At 44.4% G+C, this 23,416-nt stretch overlaps 1 protein-coding gene across 5 annotated transcripts in view; it reads right to left on the bottom strand.

Moving 5' to 3' along the window:
• Positions 1–23,416, bottom strand: part of Ext2 (exostosin glycosyltransferase 2) — a 204,339-nt gene that overhangs the window by 155,292 nt on the left and 25,631 nt on the right. For all 5 annotated transcript variants that reach the window (XM_004657176.2, XM_045159197.1, XM_045159185.1 and 2 more), the window contains exons 5-7: positions 19,518–19,713; positions 13,884–14,023; positions 9,469–9,562 (exon numbers count right to left, since the gene is read on the bottom strand). In XM_004657176.2, the coding sequence (XP_004657233.1) occupies positions 9,469–9,562; positions 13,884–14,023; positions 19,518–19,713 (430 nt within the window). The remainder of the gene's footprint in view (positions 1–9,468; positions 9,563–13,883; positions 14,024–19,517; positions 19,714–23,416) is intronic.

Genomic DNA, 23,416 nt, shown 5'->3' on the forward strand with positions numbered 1-23,416 from the left:
GCCAGCGCCTCCAGCTACTGCAAAGGAACTCCAGACTCATGTGCTACCTTGTGCATCTGGCTTACATAGGTACTGGGGAACTGAACCTGGGTCCTTATCTTTAAATGCTGAACCATCTTTCCAGCCTTGATACTTAAAAAAAAAAAATTATTTGGGGGCAGCAGAGATGGCTTAGCAGTTAAGGCACTTGCCTGCAAAGCCTTAGGACCCAGGTTAGATTCCCTAGTAACCACATGAGCCAGATCTACAAGGTGGTGCATGCGTCTGGAGTTTGTTTGCAGTGGCTGGAGGCCCTAGTGCACCCATTCTCTCTAGCTGCCTCTGTCTCTCTCTCTTTCTCACTCACTCCTTCTCTGTCCAATAAATAAATAAATAAATAAATAAAATATTTTAAAAATTATTATTTTGCCAGGTGTGGTGGCACATGCCTTAATCCCAGCATGCAGGCAGCAGAGGTAGAAGGATGGCTGTGAGTTTGAGGCCACCCTGAGAATACATAGTGAATTCCAGGTTAGCCTAAGCTAGAGTGAGACCCTGCCTTGAAAAACAAAACAAAACAAAACAAAAACAAACATATATATGTACACACACACTATTTTGAGGGTTGAAGAGAGATGGCTCAGTGGTTAAGTTACTCACCTGCAAAGTCAAAGGACCCAGGTTCGACTCCCTAGGACCCATATAAGCCAGATGGACAAGGTGGTGCATGTGTCTGGGGTTCATTTGCAGTGGCTGGAGGCCCAGGCAATTCTTAGCTCTATTCTCTCTCTCCCCCTCTCAAATAAGTAAGGGAAAATAAAATATTTTTTAAATTATTATCTTGATGCCAGGTGTGGTGGTGCATGCCTTTAATCCCAGCACTTGGGAGGCAGAGGTAGGAGAATCAGCATGAGTTCAAGGCCACCCTGAGACTGCATACTGAATCACAGATCAGCCTGAGCTAGAGTGAAACCCTACCTCGAAACACCAAAAAAATATAAATAAAAATTATTTTGTATGTGTGTATTGGTACACATATGGATCTGTAGGATGCATGTACATATTTGCATGTGTAGGATGTATGATGCGTGTGTGCCATGAAATACATGTGCAGTTGTCCCTCTACCCTGACTGTGATAGGTCCCCCACATAGGTATTTTGGTTTTGCCCCTGGGCTTTGTGTGTCCCACAAAGCTAGCTGGCCTGAGAGCTTCAAGATTCTTCTGGCTCTGCCTCCTATTGCTACAGATGCACTGGGATTACAAACACAGGTACCACTTTGTCTCTGGCTTTTTGTGGGTGCTGAGGAGTTAAACTTGGCCAGCTAACTTGCAAGCAAATGCCTTTAACCACTGAATCATCTCTCTAGCCCCAGCCTGATGCTTTTTAAAGATAAGTTGAAAAGCTAAGGCTGCTGAAGACAACTTGGAGTATCCTTTCAGGACTACAGGAGAAATGGTTATATAAATATTTTTAGAAGCCCTCAAAGTCTAACCTATGTACAAAAAAAAAAAAAATCAGCATTTTACACTTGGGGGGAAGGGCTAAGAATCACAGACATTACAAAACTGAATCTGGAAATTAAAAGAGAAATCTTTTCCCTTTAACATATTTCCAGGCATGTGTCCAGTCTTAACTGTCTCAAGCAACCACTTTGGGGAACAGCCTAGGCAATAAGCAGTCAGCTTGAATTGCTGGAAGTGTGGCCTGACTTACCTACAGTCTAGGCCAAATGGCTCTGGGGCAGCAGAACAGTGTGTGCTCTGCCTGCCTCTCAGGCTGTGTGGTCTTAGGAGGATTACTTCAGTGTCTTTATCCTTGACATCTTCACATAAAAGATTCAGATTCTTCATCTAACAGACAATCTCCCTCCTCTTTTGAGAGTCTGTTCTGTACACTGGGGTATGCTGGGGTGGTGTGACATAGAAATCGACAGACTTGCTATATAACTGTCATGGACATAGCATCCAGGCACCAGAAGTCCTCAGATAATACACAGGTCTGGGTGGCTGAGGTTTCTAGACATGGGAGGAAATATTAAACACTTGAGAAGTAAAAATTTAAGTGTTCTCAGTAGAAAACACTATAGAATATACTATGCAAGATCCAACATTTAATATGTGTGTATAAATGTGTATGTATATTAAACAAAATTAAACCTTAAAGATTTCAGATACCCATGAATAGCAACTTTGGGGGAAATAAAAGAGACCCAGTGTCCAAAGAGTTGGCAAGACTCATTTAAATGTCAGAATCCAAGATACAACAAACAAATATATACTTCTATGAACTGAAGAGCTGAGCCATCTCCAACGATAAACCAGGTTACAGTGAAGGCTGTGAGACTGGCTGGGCTGATGTCTAATACACTGAAAGTTCTTTTAGTCTTCTCAATTCATACCAGCCTAAGAGATGGCCCATCTCAGAGACTAGTACTCATCTTTCTCCCCTTTTTGTTTGTCGCTTCTAGACAACTATAGCTATAGAAACCAAACACTGTGATTCAAAGTGTTGAGATTCTGTATAAATAAGACAATCAAAAGCGCCCTGTTTGGGCTGGAGAGATGGCTTAGAGGTTAAGCACTTGCCTGTGAAGCCTAAGGACCCCGGTTCCAGGCTCGGTTCCCCAGGTCCCATGTTAGCCAGATGCACAAGGGGGCGCACGCATCTGGAGTTCGTTTGCAGAGGCTGGAAGCCCTGGCGCGCCCATTCTCTCTCTCTCCCTCTATCTGTCTTTCTCTGTGTGTGTGTGTGTCGCTCTCAAATAAATAAATAAATAAATAAATAAATAAATAAATAAAGTGCCCTGTTAGGGGCTCACTTACAAATAAAGCACATGAACTTGGGAATGGATGCACACTTCTGTCCTATGGCCTCTTCTGCTCTGTCTGGACCCCATGAAGGCCTCCACTACAGTCCTAGTGGAGAAGGGTAGCACACGTCTGGGTTTTATTTTGCTAAGCAGTGTCTATCTTTTTTCCTAATTGGCTATGTTTATAAGTGCTTCTCTGCAGCACAGATACTTAGCATTCTTGATGGCAAATCTGAAGACAAACTGAGATGGACAATATCACAGACTGAGAAGAAACCACAGCTTAACTTCTCCCAAGAGCTAATGGGTCAAGAGAAAAGATGCTACATGCCTCTGCCACGTCAAAGGGCCCTAGTCAATTGAGTACAAAGAAGAGTTCAAAGGCAAGGCAGGCTCCTGACTTCCACCTCCTAGTGTGGCCGAGGTTAGAGGTCACTGCTGGTGGAGCCACTGACCAATAAAAGAATGTTTTGAAACTCTGCTTAACAGATAAACTGGGGATCCACTTACACCTCTTTCCCTTTTCATACAAACATTTCTAACTATCCATGCTGACAACCTAGCCTTCTTCCAAGACCCTAGATTGCGTGCTTGTGATTCAAGAGACACTGGGGATATGAATGTACCACTTGAACTTCAGAAGACTACTGTGCCTTTACTTTATCCTTCCTTCTAACACAAGAAAACTCATGTTAAGAGGTCCCCTAAATGCTATCTCCCAGTTAATTTGTCCTGATATATATCAGCCCAATCTCTGTTCCTTTCACTCCAGCCTGAAACATGCTCAGGAACATGGACACTATCTTCTCAGCTGGCTGTATGAATCACACACCCAAAGATAACTTCTGCTCTTGAAGATGGAGTCAGATTTGTTATTGTGACCCATAATCTCTCCCTGAACAAAACAGTCAAGGCATCAATAAATCAATTAACTACCCAAAGTCCAACTGAGAAGTCAGCTTTGCACTGTTACAACTGTGATCCTCTACTCATTTATGGAACTGTGTTTGTGTTACTTTTTATGGCATCTTTATTAACAATACTAATTATAGAATCATATACTAAGATCCCTCTAAGTCTCCACAAGACTGTACAAGTGTGTCTGCACTGCTCACTGAGGCCTTTTAGGAGTGTAGACCCAAGGCAATTGTCACTGTTGCACTCTCCTTCAAAAACATTAGCTTTAGCCTGGTCGGTAGCTGGGGATACCTCACTATCATATCAAAGGACAACCTGAAAATTCAATTTCTTTTCCTGGTCAGGAAGAATGCCTTTTCCCAGTACAACTGAACTCCCAATAAAAATAAGGACTTGCATAAGTCTATCCAATTCTCAGACTGAAGCCTTTCTGATCCCAAACTCAAAGCTGCAAAATGTGGCTACAATACCTTTTTCACCAAGACCCCCACCCCACATTTGTGGAGTTGCTTGGGAAATGTGAGTGTTATCCCATCCAGGAAGAGTAATGCCTACACTGTCACCTGAACAGAATGGTCTCTAGATAGCAACAATGAGGACCGTGTCCCTGGGAGAAGCAGGACACTTCATGGCATTTAGGATTTCTCGCAACAATTTAAACCTTCAGAAAATGAGTCACTTAAAAGTGGATGGAGACCTCTGCTGGCTACAACTGTCTGCACAACTCTTTAACATAGCTCTGGCTTTCTCAACAAGCAAACCAGGCCCTTGTTCCTCAGCCTCTGTTCATTCTGACCTGTCATCTACGGTCATGAGACATCAGTGATGTCAATGGTTATCCCCTAAAGGCTTATACCTGCCTTACAAAAAAGATACAAATCCCTATAGAGAGCTTTTCAGTATTTTTATATATTTTTAGCTACTCCAGTCAAGATAAAGTTCAATCAGTGAAAGGTAAGCAAAAGGCAAAATAACAAGTATACTTTGTAACAAAAGGACACTTACTCTCTAAGCTACAGGGTGGATGAGTGTCCCCCAAAGACCCATATGGAAGGATTAGTTCCCAGAGTGGTGGTACAGAGAGGTGCCATGGACCTTTCAGAGGTGAGAACTAGTGAGAGATCCTCAGGATTACCGGGCACACCTTGAAGGAGGCTGTGGAAATTGCCCATTCATATTGGTATACTCATTCCAACATTACCATCCAATACTTTCACCAGAGTAAAAATTATTGAACTGGACTTGAGACCCCAAACTAGAAGTTAAATAAACCTTTCTCTTTATAAAGGAAGAGCCACAGGTACATCTTTGTCATAGCACAACACTGACTAATATACTCTCCAATTTGGAAGATGACATATTATCAATGCAAGAGCGGATTCTGTCCCCACCCAAAGGGGATACTGGCAGCATTCAGAGATATTAGCATTTATAATAACTTAGGGGAGGGGAGTTGCTATTGGCTTTTACTAGTGATTTAACTAGTCATCCTCCATACCTAACTGGAAGTTTTTCAATCAAATCATCTCAACTTTAATTCGAATTGGCTCAGTACAAAAATGCAGGGTTGGGAAAGAAAGAGATCTCTGGAGGGACATGAAATACTCAGAAAAGGGAAGCAGACTGGTGGGCACCAAAGGAAAGCTTTGGACAGATGAGAAGCCATGTCAGGAATACAAATACTGGGAAGCAGGAGAGGGTGGTAAGAAAGGGAGGTAGAGGAGTGCCACAGTTGGCATGATAGAAGCAGATGACCACTACAACAGGAAGTCACCGGCCCTCAAGACCTGGGGCATGAGAGGAAGAAAGGATGGTCACTTAACTGTCAGTGAGGTCAGGAAGAGTAATATGCTCACTAGGGACAAGAGCTTCATAAATTGTTAAATAGTGACATGGAACATGAGAGGTGATTTAACTAATCCTTCATTTCATAAATGAGAAAATTAAAACCCTGCTCGGGTGACTTAGCATGGTCATGCAATTAATACAGACAGAGCCAGGGCTCAAACCCAAGTCTTCTGACTCCAAGCATTTCTTTGAACTCAAATAACCTACACAGCCTGTTTGAAATGCCCTGCATTCATTCCATGCCAACTGTTTCATGACTCTGAGCTTGCCACTGGCAGACCGTCACAGCGGCCTTGCTCTGGTTCATACCTCCTTGCCATTGAGCTACAGACACACTGCTCCAGAGCCATCGGGAAAGACTTTGCTCAAAAATGCAAGAAATCACTGGGCGTGGCGGTGCACGCCTTTAATCCCAGCACTTGGGAGGCAGAGGTTGGAGGATTGCCGTGAGTTCGAGGCCACCCTGAGACTCCATAGTGAATTCAGGTCAGCCTGAACTACAGTGAGAACCTACCTTGAAAAACAAACAAACAGGCTGGAGAGATGGCTTAGCAGTTAAGCGCTTGCCTGTGAAGCCTAAGGACCCTGGTTCGAGGCTCGGTTCCCCAGGTCCCACGTTAGCCAGATGCACAAGGGGGCGCACGCGTCTGGAGTTCGTTTGCAGAGGCTAGAAGCCCTGGCGCGCCCATTCTCTCTCTCTCCCTCTATCTGTCTTTCTCTCTGTGTCTGTCGCTCTCAAATAAATAAATAAATAAAAATTTAAAAGAAAAACAAGCAAACAAACTAATAAATAAATAATGCAAAAAGTCTTTTTCCCAGTATGAGTGGTTCCGGCAGAGAGGTATCTGGCTAGAAAATGCTCATTTTCACCTCTTCAGTTTCTTAACATTTCTAGACTTGAATCTCATTCAAGATGGGATCTTATTTAGTGTTTGATTCTACAATTAGTTTTGCTAGTAAATATGCCAGAAAAATACAGACCACAAACATACCATGACTCTTGAAGAGACATTTCTCTCACATGTTCAGAGCTGCAGGCTTGTGGTAGAAATCCATCTCTAGACAGATTCTCAGAAGATGAAGTGGGCTGTCAGTAACAACAGAAACCCAGCAAGCACAAGTGTGCTGCGAAAACCCAGCAGGAAGGTAAGCAGCTGTCTGCCCTTCCTCTTCCCATCAGGATGTTTCTGAGGCCCACTGGCCTTGTACTTGAATAACCAACAGCCTCCAAACTCCCTGCTGTGGGAAGAGAAGCCCAGTATGGCTGCAGCCTGGATCACAAGTGTCCCTGAGGAGGCTGCTGTGTTTCCGAAGACCTCAGAGTGGAGGCTTTGGGAGGTGGAAGAACTTTTGAGAGGAAGAACCTAGTTGGAGAAGGAGGGCCCAGGTCACAGGGGACTGTGGGACCCTGATTTTTTCCTTCTCATTCTTTCACTCCACAGCCATGAAGTGAGCAGTTTTGCTCAACCACACGGTCTCATCATGATGTGCTGTCCCTCCACCCCTGACAGTGGCCTAAAAGGAGTGACTCTGTCTAATCATAGACTGGAACCTGATAAACTATGAGCCAAATTAACCCTTTTCTCGTTATAATGTGATTATCTCAGTATTTGTCATAGTGATACAACATAACTCACAAGTATCACAATACAGAGGGCAGAACTAAACACAGCCATTTTCCCTCCCTCCTAAAACCTGGAAATGACAAGTAACGGGAGTGTTACACGTCAACAGCCCGTGAAGAGGTTGTGTGGGAAACAAGCCAGCAGCAACAACATGTGATGCTACAAAGCAGGGGATTGGTGGTATCCAGCTGGTACTGTGGGCCCAGCATCAGCCAAGTGTGTTGCAGAGTCCATAACAGATAAAGGTGAGAAAAGAGAAGGGCAGGCTCAGAATGCACTTAGAGGAAGGTAAGACTAGGTCCTCTCCTCACAACACAGCTACGTGACTGTGTGCCCTTAGCCAGACACTTGCCCTCTGGCTGCTTGCCTGGATGACATGCCAAGCTGACACCATGGGCTGTGTGCTGAGAATCTCTGAGTCTCTTCCCACTCATCTCCTACGTAGATCATGTTGGTAAAGACTAATAAAATGTTTCAAAGTATATTAAAATAGGGGCTGGAAAGATGGCTTAGCAGTTAAGGCACTTGTCTGTGAAGCCTAAGGATGCATGTTCAATCTCTCTCCAGATCCCATGTAAGCCAGAGACCCTAAGGTGATGCACGCACAAGGTCATACATGGGCACTAGGTGGCACAAGCATCCAGAGTTCAATTACAGAGGCTGAGGCCCTGGCGTGCCAATTCTATCTCTCTCTCAAATAAATAATTTAATTAAATAGGAACTGGAGAAATGGCTTAGCAGTTAAGGTACTTGCTGGCAAAGCCAAAGGACCCAGGTTCAATTCCCCAGTATCCACATAAAGCCAGATGAACCAGGTGGTGCATGTGTCCGGAGTTTGTTTGCAGCAGCTAGAGGCCCTGGCATGCCTATTTCTCTCATACTGTCTGTACCTGCCTCACTCTCTCTTTCAAATAAATAAGACTGGAGAGATGGTTTGGTGGTTAAGATTCTTGCCTCCTAAGCCTAAGGACCCCCTCAACTCCCTCAAACCCACGTAAGCAAGATGCACAAGTTGATGCACATGCACAAGGTCACACATGTGTACAAGGTGGCACATGCATGTGGAGTCTGATAGCAGTGGCTAGAGGTCCTGGTAAGCCTATTCTCTCCCTCTCTCTCTCTCTCTTAAAAAAATAAATAAGATGGGCTGGAGAGATGGCATAGCGGTTAAGCGCTTGCTTATGAAGCCTAAGGACCCCGGTTCGAGGCTCGGTTCCCCAGGTCCCACGTTAGCCAGATGCACAAGGGGGCGCACGCGTCTGGAGTTCGTTTGCAGAGGCTGGAAGCCCTGGCGCGCCCATTCTCTCTCTCTCCCTCTATCTGTCTTTCTCTCTCTGTCTGTCACTCTCAAATAAATAAATAAAAATTTAAAAAAAAATGGTGTGTGCTGCCAAAAAAAAATAAATAAAATAAATAAATAAATAAATAAGATAAAATATAAATAAATAAAAATTTTAAATATATTAGATAGGGCTAGACAGAGATGACTAAGTGGTTTAAAAAGGTACCTGTGTGCAAGGCCTGATGGCCCAAGTTCAGTTCCCCAGTACTCATGTAAAATCAGATGCACAAAGTAGCACATGACCTGGAGTTTGTTTGCAGTGGCCGCAACCCCCCAAATAAATAAATAAAAATATTTTTAAACTATTCAAATAAACACAAAAGACAAACAGTATCATTTCAAGGTAGTCTTTTAAATTTCTGTGATTTGGCATTGAAACTCAGATTTGTTCCAGGAGAAAGAAAAGACTAAATGGGACCCCCAGTGAAGTCCTTCAGGCAGGCAGAGACCTGCCCAGGGAAGGGGTAGCAGAAGGGGAAGAGAGACCTAGAGAATGAGGCAAGAAAATGGAGAATGGCTAAGGGGAAGGAAAGGTCACTTGTTAAACAGGCCATCTGATCTAGGCCCCTAAGCCCACGCACAGCTGCAGTCCCAGTCATGGCCTCACAGAGGCACGGCACTGCTTCCTGACTGTCTAGGCCACTGTTAGTAACCTACTGTGAGTACAAATCTTCCAAAGGCTTCATTTTGTCCATCAAGACCCTGCTCAGGGAAGACCCTGAAGTCACAGGAAGTATCCCCTAGTGTAATGTGGAAACCCTTGATAGTCATTATTCCACACATTACTTGGAGCAGCTCACCTAGCTGGCCCTCCTGTCATTGCTAATACAATGAAGAGACACTGTGCATGTGGCTACAGCCCCTGTGCCCAAGCAGTCAAGTCACCTCACTGGCCTCCCCCAACTTCACCTGCCCAATAGGATGGCTTGCAGCTGGCCTCTTACCTGTCTCTGCATCTCTTCAATCTGTCTTTGTGGGATGCTCTGCAGAACAGTGCCCATATCTGACATCTTTTCTTCTGGTACGACCACAGACGCCCTGGAGACAACAGCAAAACAACTTACATATGTACAGAACCCTTTCCAGAAAGCACTGCTACACACAGTCCTGTTCAGTCTCATAAGCAGAAACAAACCCCGAAGTTTCTTCAATCCCACAGCCCATCCACAGAACACCCTCTCCCTCCCCTTCACATTGCCAACCCTGAACGCTCACTTCTCTCTCCCACCCCATTTATACTTCACCTGCCTTCACCCATATACTCTGTCCTCACTTACACTGCTCCATCACCTAACATACCAAGCTCTGCACTTCTACAGAACGTTTACATGTGACATTCTACCTACCTGGCACACTCTTGTGTGTCTGTATGTGTCTAGGACACTATTATTCACTCTTCTCTGCACCCTCTGAATTAACAAGTACTTCCCACCCCATGGTTTATATTGATTCTTAACTTGATAGGACCTAGAACAGCCTGAGGGATTACCCGGGTTAGTTTAGCCTCTGGGCTTGTCCGTGAGTGATTATCTTGACTAGGATAATTGAGGTGGGAAGAACCACCATAAATGTGGAAGGGTGGGTGGCACCATTCCATGGGCTAGGATCTTGGACTGTACAAAAAGGAGATGGCTTAATGGTTAAGGCGCTTGTCTGTGAAGCCTAAGAACTCATGTTCGAATTTCCAGGTCCACATAAACCAGACACACAGTGATGCAAATGCACAATGTTGCACATGCACACAATGGGGCGCACGTGTCTGGAGTTCATTTGCAGTGGTTGAGGGTCCTGGCACACCCAGTATCTTTCTCTCTCTCTCTCTCTCTCTCTCTCTCTTTCTTCTTTCTCAAAATAGAAAAAAAAAAAAGGGAGGGCTGGAGAGATGGCTTAGCAGGTGCTTGCCTACAAAGCCTAGAAATACAAGTTCGAATCTCCAGGTCCCACACAGCCAGATGCACAGTGATGCGAGTGTGCAGTGTTGCACATGCACACAAGGGGTTCTCGGTAGCTGATGGCCCTGGCATGCCCGTTCTCTTTCTCTCTCTCTGCCTCTTGCTCTCTCTCAAAATAAGTAATAAAAAGATTTTTAAAAGGAGAGAGCTGGCTGGCCAGCAGCAGTCATCCCTCTGCTTCCACGCTGTGAGCTGGATGTGGTCGGCTGCCTCACACTCCTACCATCACACCTTCTCTGCCATGACAGACTGTAACGTTGACCTAAGTTGAAATAAACCCGTAAGTTGCTTCTGGTCAGCTATTTTGTCCCTGCAACTAAATGGTAATAAACCTATTAGCTCTCTACACAAAGCTATCCACTAATTCAGCATTTCCTTAGGCAGCTGGACACTGGCAATGCAACGGGGAGCAAATCAACAGAGGAAGGTAAAGAAGGGTTGAGCAGGCCATGAAAAGGCCTGAGGGAAATGTGCTACAGGGAGAGGGCTCACAAGTGCAAGGCCAAGGAAGCAGCATGTTGGGTGGCTTTCAGAAGCAGCTCAGAGGTCCCTGTGGTTGAAGCGGAGTAAGCAGGATGGAGAAATAACTACAGCCAAGGAGAAACAGGGAAGGGCATATCACAGCAAGGCACACGGACCTTGGAAGCCAAAGAATAACTTGGTGCTGATTTGAGCAAAAGCATGATGAACCCTGGAAAAGCTCTACTAGTCCCACCCTGGAGCAAATGACAAGAAGCAGGTGCACATTCCTCTAGAGAGGCAGGCCAAAGCTACTGACGGGGGGGTACTAGAGAGGAGGTGAGGGCTGAGCCAACAGGATTCTCTCACAGATTGGTATGTGTGAGAAGAGGTACTCAATAATAACTTCCCACAGCATAGAGAATGTAATTATGCTTGAATAAATTAATTCATTAAAACTTCATTCCCACTCCCACCCAGCAAATGTATCTTGAGTACCTGGTATGGCATCTAGCATAGTAACTGTACTGCCCAAGCCGACCCTGGTTCTGTAGGGATGTCCTTGTAGAGCCTGCCCAGGCTCTCTTCACCCTGTCTCTGCCACTGTCTCCTCACTCTCCTAGCACGGCGCCCAGCCCATGAGGCATCAAACACATCACAGTGCTTGGTAGCTGCTGGCTCATTTTTCTAGTTCAACCACTGAATCACAGGCTTCTTGGAGGAACGGTCTGACCTTGCTCTGCTTGTGCCCTTCGCTGACAATGCCCAGCAAGTGAACAGTGCTCAGTAAATGCTTTCCTGAATAGATGTGTTCTGGAAATGGCCCCCACTTCTCTTTCAAGCAGTCAGGCTTCTACTCTGGGCTGCACAGACCCTGCAGACCTCTCCTCTGGCATTTCCCAGAGTATTACACAGGTTGGCCACCCCCAATTCCAAGCTCCAAAATCCAAAATCTCCCATATCTGCAGCTTTCTGATCATCATATGATGCCACAGTGGAAAATTCCACATCATGAAATCCTGCTTCATACACAAACTTATTGGAAAATACTGCATAAAATTACTTCCAAGCTATGCGAATAAGGTGTGAATAAATGAGCTTCATGTTTAGACTTGGGTCCCCTTTCTAGAATGTTTCATTATGTATATGCAAATTAAAATCTAATAATCTTCTGCAGACTTCTTGTTTCCAGCATTTCAGATAAAGGACACTCAATCTTAATTATTCATTGGTTTGACTTTCCCTACTAGATTCTAGCCTCCCCAAGAACAGAACTATTATTAATAGCCTTTGCATAGTTTAAGATGAGTGAATAGGGTAATGAACTAATGATGTTTAACTTATTCTGTGACATCAGGCTTGGATAAGTTACTACAAAAGCTGGGAAAGAAAGAGAAACCAGTTCTATCCTGGCTAGCCTTCATAGTACTGGAAAGCCCTAGGGGAGCCACTGGAGAACAACAGTATGAATAAGCAGGGGACCCTGCAGACTATGAAATCAACCAGCCAGTCAACAAGTACACACTTATGCAATAGTGGCACAAAGCCTCTGCAGTAACTAACTGTTTTCTGATTGGACATGAGGCCCAATCAGTGGGAAAGAATTCATATCTGGAACTGAGAACCAAGTCAGAATCCCACGGTCAAGTAACTTAGACTTCAGAAAGAAGCCACCACTCTTCTCTGGAGAAGAAGAGTGAGTGAGCTTGCACACCAAAAAAAAAAAAAAAAAACCCTCTTTCAAATCACTCTGCATACCCTCTTTAACCCAAGCTGCTTCACTCTTGTTTGGAGTATCTGTTTTGTTTTACAGATGGCAGAGAAAATGGAGAGCCAAGATCTATTGCTAAGACAAGATGATAACCAATTGCCCATAAGACATGCTACCTCTACCACTATCTGCCAGGACTCAGGAGAAATTGCAGAGGAAAAGGCAACATGAATGCTGCTCCTACTGCTAGCCTGACAACCAGCTTCAGGGCGATGGTGACAGACATGGTGATCAATCAAAACCTATCAAAGCAGAAATCCACCCAGCCAGATGAGGTGGTGCTGGTGGCACACACCTTTAATCCCAGCACTCAGGAGGCAGAGGTAGGATGATGGCCCTGAGTTCGGGGCCACCCTGAGACTACATAATGAATTCCAGGTCAGCTTGGGATGGAGTGAGACCCCACCTTGAAAAACTAAAAATTAAAAAGAAAAAGCAGAAATCCAGTTCAACAATAAATCATACTGCCAACAGGCCTGCCATGGCTCATGGAACATTGTGGAAAAGGGGGCAGAAAGACTGGAAGGGCCAAATGATACATATGCATCATGTACTTTGGTCTTATCCAACCCATCTCCTCTCCTGCCCTCCATTTCTCTGCACCAGCATCATACGAGGTCAGGTGTGACCACTTGTGGCATCATGACAATGCTCAAAAAGTTTCACTGCAGCATTTATGATTTTGAATGTTCAGATTAAGGCTGCCCAACCTGTTGCTCTTAAACCTGGTGTTGTGGCTTGAATATGAAATCCATCCCCATAGGTTCATGTGTTTGACTATTTGGAGCACAGCAGGTGGTGCTGTTTGAGAGGTTATGGAACCTTTAGGAAGTGGAACCTTGCTGGGGAAATAGGCTACTGGGGTGGGTCTTGAGGTGTTATAAGTTAGCTCCACGTTGTTTGCCCTGTTTCCTGACTACAGATGCAATGTGACCAGCTAGCTTTCTGCTCCTACCACCATGTAGGAGTTTATTCCCTGGGGAAATGTAAGCTAAAATAAATCCATCCTTCCTTTCTTCTTCCCTCCCTCTCTTCCTTCCACTGCTTTTAGTCAGGTATTTGGCCATAGCAGCAAGTATAGTAATACATGTAGATATGATTTACAATTATCCAAAGAGCTCTTTACTTCTAATATTGGCACAAACAATAGGTACAATTCACTAGACAATATACTCACCTTTTCCAGTCAAGAACTTCCGAGAAAGGAAGAATATAGGAGTCTGCAATGATGACAGGGACACATCCAGCCTGTAATACATCACTCAGCACTGCCTGGCCCAGCCGAGCTCCACGAAAGACCACACAGAAAGTAGCCTCCTGTAGGAACATGACAAGTGACTGAGGGTTACCATCCAGCCTTGCCCCTTGGATCCCTGCATAGCATGACATTGCTCCAAGGCTTCAAATCAAGCAATACTGAGTAGTCTTGACACAAATGTGCCTAAAGACTTCATACTTGTAAAGCATGAAAAGATCAACTGCCTGCAGCATTTCCCATTGTTCCACTCTTCAGTGGTACCCCGATGCCACCACAGTTGGCATTCTACACATGAGGAGTTCCTACAAACTGGTTTCTGTTAGTACCAATGTACTATGTAAACACACCATGGCATGTGGTCAGAACACTGACTACAACACTGACCTCAGCCCACCCTGCAATGGGAACATCAGGCTAAGATCTTTAGTCTAAAGGGGAGGTGTGAAATCTCAGCTTTCTTTCCTATTCCCCACAAATCTAGCAGTATCTGCATAGAAAAAAAAAAAATCATCAAAGGAATGTGATGGCTTTGAAAGGACATCAAAATAGACATGTTCCATCTAGAAACAATAAATATAAAAAAAAAAGAAGGTCTCAAAAAATTTCTTCCTCAGGGCTTGGTAGATGGCTCAGCAGTCAATAGTGCTTGCCACTGAAACATGATGGCCTCTTAGGCCAGAAACTGCCAAGTTTAAATCCCCAGAACTCATGTAAAAGCTGGGCATGGCCATGCAAGTCTGTGACCTCAGTCCATGGGAGACAGAGACCAGAGAATCATTGGAGCTCACTGACAAACATCAGTTCCAGATTGAGGGAGAGACTATGTCTCAAGGAACTAGGCGAATGAGTGATAAGAGAACACCAACCTCCTCTGGGCTCTACAAGCACATGCTTGGGGCATATGCATCCTCACACATATGTGCATATACCACACACCATATACACATGCACAAGTCTCTTCCTCGCTTATTCTCTCAAGACCCCCTCAATGCAGGGAATGCTTGGAAAAATGAAAGGTGTATACAGGAGAAGCAGGAGCCATGAGCAAACCAATATAACATCCTCCTATAACACTCAGTTTTCCCTCTCAGGAGGAAATAGCAGGATTTAAAAAATAAAACATGAGTGCTGAGGAGATAGCTCAACAGTTAAAGGCATTGGCTTGCAAAGCCTGGCAGCCTGGGTTCAATTCTCCAGTACCCATGTAAAGGCAGATACAGCACATGGCACGAGGCTCTGGCACAACCATACTTGCTCCCTTAAATACATACATATACATACACACACAAACATACAAACACACACACATTTTTTTTGCAATTTTTATTAACATTTTCCATGATTATAAAAAGTATCCCATGGTAATACCCTCCCCCCCAATACACACATTTTTAAAATAGTTTTACCCAGCTTCTGCCTTCCCATGGGCAGGGGCTCTCTGTATTCTCCCTTCCTTCCTTCTCTTAAGCTCTGGGCTTCCCCGTTTCTGGGAGCCCCATTCATGCTTCTTGGACATGAATTCCATCTTCCTTCCTTCTCTTAAGTTCTGCCTGTAAACTGTACTCCCTGGTCTGTAGATTTCAATTCTTTGAATTCATAAGACAAGAATGCAGAGATACTGAAAAATTCTTGCTGGGTCTACATATGCTGGTGCAGTCCTGCTTTCTGCCTTGCTTACAGCAGTGGACCTGTTCTATCTTTTCTATGCAACTCTTCTGTGTTTGGGAACTGGGCACACGTAGAATTTGGTAGATTTGAGGAATTTCCCTAAGAGGCACGCATTAAAACTTTGTTTTATCTTTCTACTTGTAAAGCCAGTAGCAAAATGTAAGTTCTATGTCTATGTGGTGGCTTGGCTCAGGTGTCCCCCATAAACTCATGTGTTCTGAATGTTTGATTCCCAGCTAATGCCAATTTGAGACATGCAGCCTTGCTGGAGGAGGTCTGTTGTGGGAGGGCTTAGCCAGGCCCCACTTGCTATAGTTTGGCTCACTCTGTTTCTACCTGCTGTGGCAGAGGTGATGTCTACCCTCTGCTCGTGCCATCATGGAGCTTCCCCTCAAGACTATAAGCCAAAATAAATCCCTTCCTCCTACCAGTTGCTTTTGGTTGGGTGTTTCATCCCAGCAACAAAAAGTAACTATAGAGCTGGGCATGGTGGTACATGCCTTTAATCCCAGCACTTGGGAGGCAGAGGTAGGAGGACTGCTGAGTTTGAGGCAACCCTGAGACTACATAGTGAATTCCAGGTCAGCCTGAGCTAGAGCAAGATCGTGCCTTGAAAAAAACAAAAAACAAAAAACAAAAACAAAAAAAAAGGAACTACAACAGTGTAGAACAGGAAATATTTTGCATTAGCTCTGTGGAATGCCAACTATGTTTTAAATGCCACCAATGCTAGTCTGCAGGAAGAATGCAGACTCCTCCCGGGACTGCTGCATTTGTTCAAGAGCAATGCCCTGGGACACTGAATCAGTGTGTACAGACAGACTCGCACTGGAGGGACTCCATGGATCCAGCAGGACTGCAACTCACACTAGGCTGCAAAGGCCAATGGATTGGTGGCAGAGAAAGACCCCCATAATACAGCCAGACTCCACATGTAGGAACCAAGTAGCATTTTTTAAAAGTATTTTTACTTATTTATTTGAGAGAGAGGCAGATAGAAAGTGGATAGAAAGTGGGTGCACCAGGGCCTCCAGCTACTGCAAACAAACTGCAGACACATGAGCCACCATGTGCAGCTGGCTTATATGGGTCCTGGGGAATCGAACCTAAGTCCTTTGGTTTTGCAGGCAAGCACCTTAACCACTAAGTCATCTCTCCAGCCCAACCAAGTAGTTTTACTTACTCAGCAGAAACAAATTCGTAATTGGGCAGGAGGCTAAGAGACTCATTTGCTCAGGTTTTGTGGTCTGCCTTTTCAGATTCTTTCCATCTGGGAACCAAGAGGTTGACTCACTAGTTAGAGACACTAATGATTGCATCTGTCTATTATCTTCTGGTTTTAGAGGAAATAAGATGTTTTATCTGTAGATACCTTTTTGTTTCTGTATTGCATGAAGTACATTACAATACAGCCTTCTTAATCCAGGCACTAAAAATGCAACCAGGCGTGGTGGTGCACACCTTTAATCCCAGCACTTGGGAGGCAGAGGTAAGAGGATTGCCGTGAGCTCAAGGCCACCCTTACACTACATAGTGAATTCCAGGTCAGTCTGAACTAGAGCGAGACCCTACCTTGGAAGAAAAAAAATATACAGAGTTAAATTTTGGCTACCTATTTGATTTTATGCACCCAGCAAGAAAAGTATAGGCAGGAAGTAAATGACATACTCAGAGTGACCCCTGGGCCATTATCAAAGTTAAAATGCTGTGCACACATTCTTTTTTTTTTTTTTTTTTTTTTTTTTTTAATGAGAGAGATAAAGAGGGAGGGAGAGAATTGGCACACAAGGACCTCCAGCCACTACTGCCTTCTCATGGGCAGGAACTCTCTATGCTTTCCCTTCCTTCTTTATCTTAAGTCCAGGGTTTTACCTGTTTCTGCCTCCTAACGGCACGGCTATCTATATTCTCTCTTCCTTCTCTCAAGCTCTGGGCTTCCCCATCTCTGGGAATCACTTCATGACTCTTGGGCATGAGCTCTGTCCTCCGTCCTTTTTTTAAATTCCATTTGTACACTAAAAAAAACCTAAAACTTTTAATAAATACATAAATAAGTCAGGACTTATTATTTAAAGTCAGAAGAAAAAGAAAACACATGGTGGCCCACACCTGTAATCCCAGTACTTGAGAAGGTAAGGGAGTAAGTTTTAAGACATCCTGGGCTACATAACAAAAACCTGTCTCAAAAAGCCAAAAATAGAGCCATCTGTGATGTTGCAGACCTATAACCTCAGCACTTGGAGGAGATGGAGACAGGAGGACCAGAAGTTCAAAGTCATCCTTAGCTACAAGGATGTTCAAACACATTCAAAGTCAGCTTAGCTTCATAAGACCCTGCCTCAAAAATAAACGAATGAATGGGTTAGAGAACAAGGAAAGCTCAGGGGAAAAAAATCTATGGAGCAACTTGATCTCCCAAACTCCTCTAGGGATAAAGGAGAGAAGCAGTGAGAAAGGGAAGAAATTGTGTACATGCATTGTCAACAAAATTTAAAAGAAAATTTGAGAGGACAGACCAACCATGACACCTGATTTGAAAGTGGTCCTGAGTGAAGAGCTGCACCAATGTGGACGCACACACTGACAACCATTTTTCCTTTGTAGACTAAGGTCACTATAAACACTCCAACTCTCACCACACTCTTCAGAGAGTCTTTGAGTTGCAGCACTTCCTAAAAGTGTTTTAACAATCCAAGGATGGGCAAGCTTTCTGGGGATTTAAAACATTAATTAAGGGCTTAGCAGTTAAGGTACTTGCCTGCAAAGCAAAAGCAAAAAGGTTCAATTCCCCAGGACCCACACAAGTCAGATGTACAAGGTGGTACATGCATCTGGAGTTCGTTTGCAGTGGCTGGAGGAACTGGCGTGCCCATTCTCTCTCTCTCTCTCCATCTTTCTCTCTCTCTCAAATAAACAAAAATAAAAGTAAATATTTTTAAAATAAAACATTAGCCAGACATGGTGGTGCATGCCTTTAATCCTAGCACTTGGGAGGCAGAGATAGGAGGATCATTGTGAGTTTGAGGCCACCCTGAGACTACACAGTTAATTCCAGGTCAGCCTGAGCCAGAGTGAGACCCTACCTCAAAAAACCAAAATAAATAAATAAATAAGAAACATTAATTAATCAGGGTGTGGTAGTGCACACCTTTAATCCCTAGAGAGGGCAGAGGTAGGATTGCTGTAAATTCAAGGCCAGCATAGGACTACAGATTGAGTTTCAGGTTAGCCTGGGCTAGAATGAGACCCTATTTCAAAAAAAAAAAATTAATTAGTAAGTACATAAAAATAACACCTCCTTGCTATTTCTGAACTAAATGGTCTTAAGTTTAAAAAAAGCTCAGGTCTTCTTTTCCTACCGTGACCCCCTTGGAATGTCAAATACCCTTTGCCTTGGGCTTGTGGAGGCCTGGAACACTCACAATGGACGCAAAGGCTGCTCCTTCAGGTGGCTAATCCACCAAAACCCAGAACACTAAGAACTGCCTGAAACACCAGTCTCCTCTCAGGGAACACTTCTGGGTCACTGTGGTCCAGTGACGCAAGTTACCTGAAGAAAGGACATTTCTTTGCACTGGCCCACAAGCACAGGGGTAAAGCAAAGTACAGTTACCCATAATGTCAGTATGGCTACCTGGGATTCTATTCAACTTGCATCACTGAAGTTGAATGCATACCTGAAATGATTATGAACTCTCAAACATCTGACTGTCCCACATGAAAACAAACACACACACACACACCCGACACCCAAGCATCTGAAGGTCTATACATCCTACACCACGCTGTCTTCTTGAGAAGTATTTCTAGCAGCTTCTGTGGCTGGGGTTGCTTTCTCCATCAAAGTGATCCTCCTGAGCCTGACAGGTCATTAGTGATACTCACCTGTAGCACCTGTGGATAATCGAAGACCTGGTGTTGGTGGCAACGCTTGCGGACAGAAAGGACACCCTCTGAGAGATTGGTGCACTTGTCTAGGACCAACACTGACTCTCCATGTTTGGCCTGAAGGGCTTCCAGTTCCTTTCTGTATTCAGGATGGACAACCATCTGAGAGGAGAGGAGGAAGTATCGCCGGGGACTACAAAGGAGAAGAAAAGCTCACTGGACACCACAACTGGTTTGTTAGTCAGGTTAGACAAACTTTGATATTGGATTGCTGCAACAACTGTTTACTCCCAGTCTTGACATCCACTATTTTGTTTTTGTGTATTTAGAAATTATACTGTATCACACTGCTAAATATATAAAATACTACGTGCTATTTAAAAACAGTATAGTTTATTTGCATTCTGAAATACATAATTATAATTTTTTTTTGAGATAGGGTCTTGCCCTAGCCGAGGCTGACCTGCCTGGAATTCACTATGTAGTCTCAAGGTAGCCTCAAACTCACAGCAATCCTTCTACCTCTGCCTCTGAGTGCTAGGACTAAAGGCGTGCATCATAAAAATGTTTATTTGGGCCAGGCGTGGTGGTGCATGCCTTTAATCCCAGCACTTGGGAGGCAGAGGTAGGAGGATCGCTGTGAGTTCAAGGCCACCCTGAGATGACAGAGTGAATTCCAAGCCAGCCTGGACTAGTGTGAGACCGTACCTCGAAAAACCAAAAAAATAAAATAAAATATTTTTTTATTTGGGAAGATTTTCTTAAAGTTGAGAGAAATTCTCAGGACATGCTAAGCCTAGAGAATGCATTATAAACATATGCGTGTATACAAGGACAGAAATGGCAAGTGCATTATTTGGACATAATAACACCTGAGCCTGGGATCTGAAGAGAAACTGAGGGGTAGCTACATTCTTCAAGTAGATAGAGGAAGTCTCCTTGATGGGCAGCACTGTCCACAGCAGGCCTATGCTATGCAGAGGGCTATGGGAAAAGGAATCCCCAACATCAAAGCCACATGGCCAGGAGAGAAAGTGGAATAACCCTCTGCACCAAGCAAGGGACAGTGTCAACATGTGGGTTTGGAAGGATGCTGAAAAGAAACTGAGGTCTAGAGAAATGGCTTAGCAGTTAAAGTGTTTCCCTGCAAAGCCAAGACCCAGGTTTAATTCCTTAGGACACACGTAAAGCCAGATGTACAGGTGGTGCATTCATCTGGAGTTCATTTGCAGTGGCTAGAGGCCCTGGTGAGCCCATTCTCTCCCTCCTTCCCTCCCTACCTCCTCCCCTCTCTCTTTCTGCGCCTCTCTCTCTCTCTCTCAAATAAATAAATAAAAATAAAAGAAAATAATCTGGAATTGAGAAAGGATTTCCAAAAGTCTAGTGCCATTCAGATCTCCAAAAGAGACAAGAATGTGAACACAAAAACCAAGCACAGTGGGGCTAGATACTCAAAAGGCTGAGCCAGGAGGATTCTTGAGCTCAGAGTTTGAGGTCTACCAAGGAAACTACTACGGTTTGGATCTTAAATGCTCATGTCCTAAAATCTTCTATGTTGAAGGGCTGGCCCTGAAAGAGCTACGATGGGGGACCTATGGAAGGTGACTAGATCATGGGAGCTCTGACCTCATCAACAGATCTATACATACATTTGTAACTTGATAAGCTTGTGGGAGATGGTGGAAACTTTAGGAGGTAGGGCCTATGTGGAAGAAGCAGTGATTTGGGTTTGCCCTTAAAGTATACATATTTGTCCCTGACCTTCCCCCGAAGCTCCCCACCCCTGCTTCCTGGCTTTCATTGATGCAGGATCTTGGGTTCAGGGAGGGGCTAAATTCTATAAAGATGCGAGCTCCTTCTATAGGATCTCAAGCTCAGGGTCCCCAACTTTTGGATTCTTATCCAAGTTAGCAAAGAATTGGAAAGCACAGGCTCTGAGAAGGGCAAATTATAAATTATGAGGTTTGTTTTAGGGAGAATTAGAATCCAGGGGAAGGCTAGTTGAAAAACCCAAGCAGAAAGAAGAATTCTCCCTTAGGCCTGGCTGGAATGACAGAGGGGAGATGGAGAAAATCTCCTTCACAGAGAAAGGTCTGAGGAAAAAAGAAGGTGTACACACACTGCAAAATGTAAGAGCCATGCCAAAGGCCCTTCACCTTCACACCCACATTCACAGGGGTTAAGAAAGATTAAGAAAAGGACTCAGAGCTTCAAGAGACCCCACACAGAGCACAAGAAAGCATCCAAAAACCCAGGCAAAAGGAAATTCTCCCCATTCCCAGTCAGCCTGGGACAGGGGACAGAGAGTGACACACTAGCGTTCAGACAGATACAGAGGACAAAGGGGACCATGAAGAGATATTCATACATGGTCAGGCAAGAAAGCACCTAGGCCGGGCGTGGTGGTGCACGCCTTTAATCCCAGCACTTGGGAGGCAGAGGTAGGAGGATCGCTGTGAGTTCAAGGCCACCCTGAGACTCCATAGTGAATTCCAGGTCAGCCTGGGCTAGAGTGAGACCCTACCTCAAAAAACCAAAAAAAAAAAAAAAAAAGAAAGAAAAAAGCAAACACCTAGAACAACACATGTGGAAAGCAAGCAGAAACACGGCCCAGCAAAGCAAGGACTGGGAGAGTCAGGTGCCAGCAGAATGCAGAGCCAAGAGGAGAGTTTTACACACATGCCAGGTCCATTTATGGATTACCCATACAATTAGGATGATCTTTGCCATCAGACTCAGGTGTGTAAGAAAAAAACCTAATTGGCGGGTGGGCTCAAGAGACCACCTCAGGAGGGGCCAGCACATCCAGGTGCGCTAAGCTGATGAAGCAGGAAGCAGCTGTTGAGGAATTGCTTGCAGCCATCTTGATGAGACAGAGTCAGTCGTGGATTCTAATCCTGCCAGGGCAAGTAAGGTGGCCTCTGCCCCTGAGAAAATGAAACACCCTCAGAGTGAAAAGCAATACTCACTTAAATAAAACCTAAAGGTGATGAGGGTCACAGGCAAGCTAATGAGGCTGTATGTACCTAAGGCCAAAAACCTATAGACTTTTCCAGCTAGGGAGACCCTTACCCACATACCCATAGCCAAAGAGCAGTCAATGTTAAGTGAAGAGGTCACCCTCTCTCCAGCATGAAGCTTCCAATCCAAAGCCCAGCTGCAAAGCAAAGATGATGAGCACCACCTGCCACAAAGCAGCTAAGCAAGTGGACAGAGCACAGGCACTACAGCAGGCCTCATGCAGCTCCAGGGGAGCAGCAGAACTAAGAGCAAAAAGCAGTTCCTATTTTCTCTCTCTCTCTCTAATAAATAAAAATATTTATTTTTAAAAATGGCAGTTCCCACATGACAAATAGGACAGAAGGGGCCAGCAATTTAGAACATCACTGTGAGGAGAAACTAATCGTGGACAGACAGATATGAGAATACCACATTTCAATACTCAATAGGCTACATGTATCCAGAACTAGCCAACAGCACATATTGATCATCTCTTACCACAGAAAGTTCTACTTCATGGGGTTGGAGAGACAGCTCAGTGGCCACACCAGCAAAAAGACCTGAGTTTGATCTCCAACACCCACACAAAAACCTGGGCATGGCTAAACATGCCTGTAACGCTAATCTGAGGGGGATGGGGTGGAAGCAGGAGGAAGTCTGGGGCTTGCTGATCAATCACTCTTGCCAAATAAAACAGGAGCTCCAGGTACGGTGAGAGCTCAAATTCAAGGAAACACTGTGGAAGAGTGACAAAGGAAGGACACATGATGTTCTACTATACCGGAGGCTATGGGATAGCAGCTATGGGGAGCATCCGATCACCTTTATAGACCCATTCCTTTTCCTTGCCAACCTCCTTCTACATTACAATTCACTGAGCAGTATGTTTAATATTC

Source organism: Jaculus jaculus, chromosome 1 (assembly GCF_020740685.1).
Source record: "Jaculus jaculus isolate mJacJac1 chromosome 1, mJacJac1.mat.Y.cur, whole genome shotgun sequence".
Lineage (NCBI taxonomy): Eukaryota > Metazoa > Chordata > Mammalia > Rodentia > Dipodidae > Jaculus > Jaculus jaculus.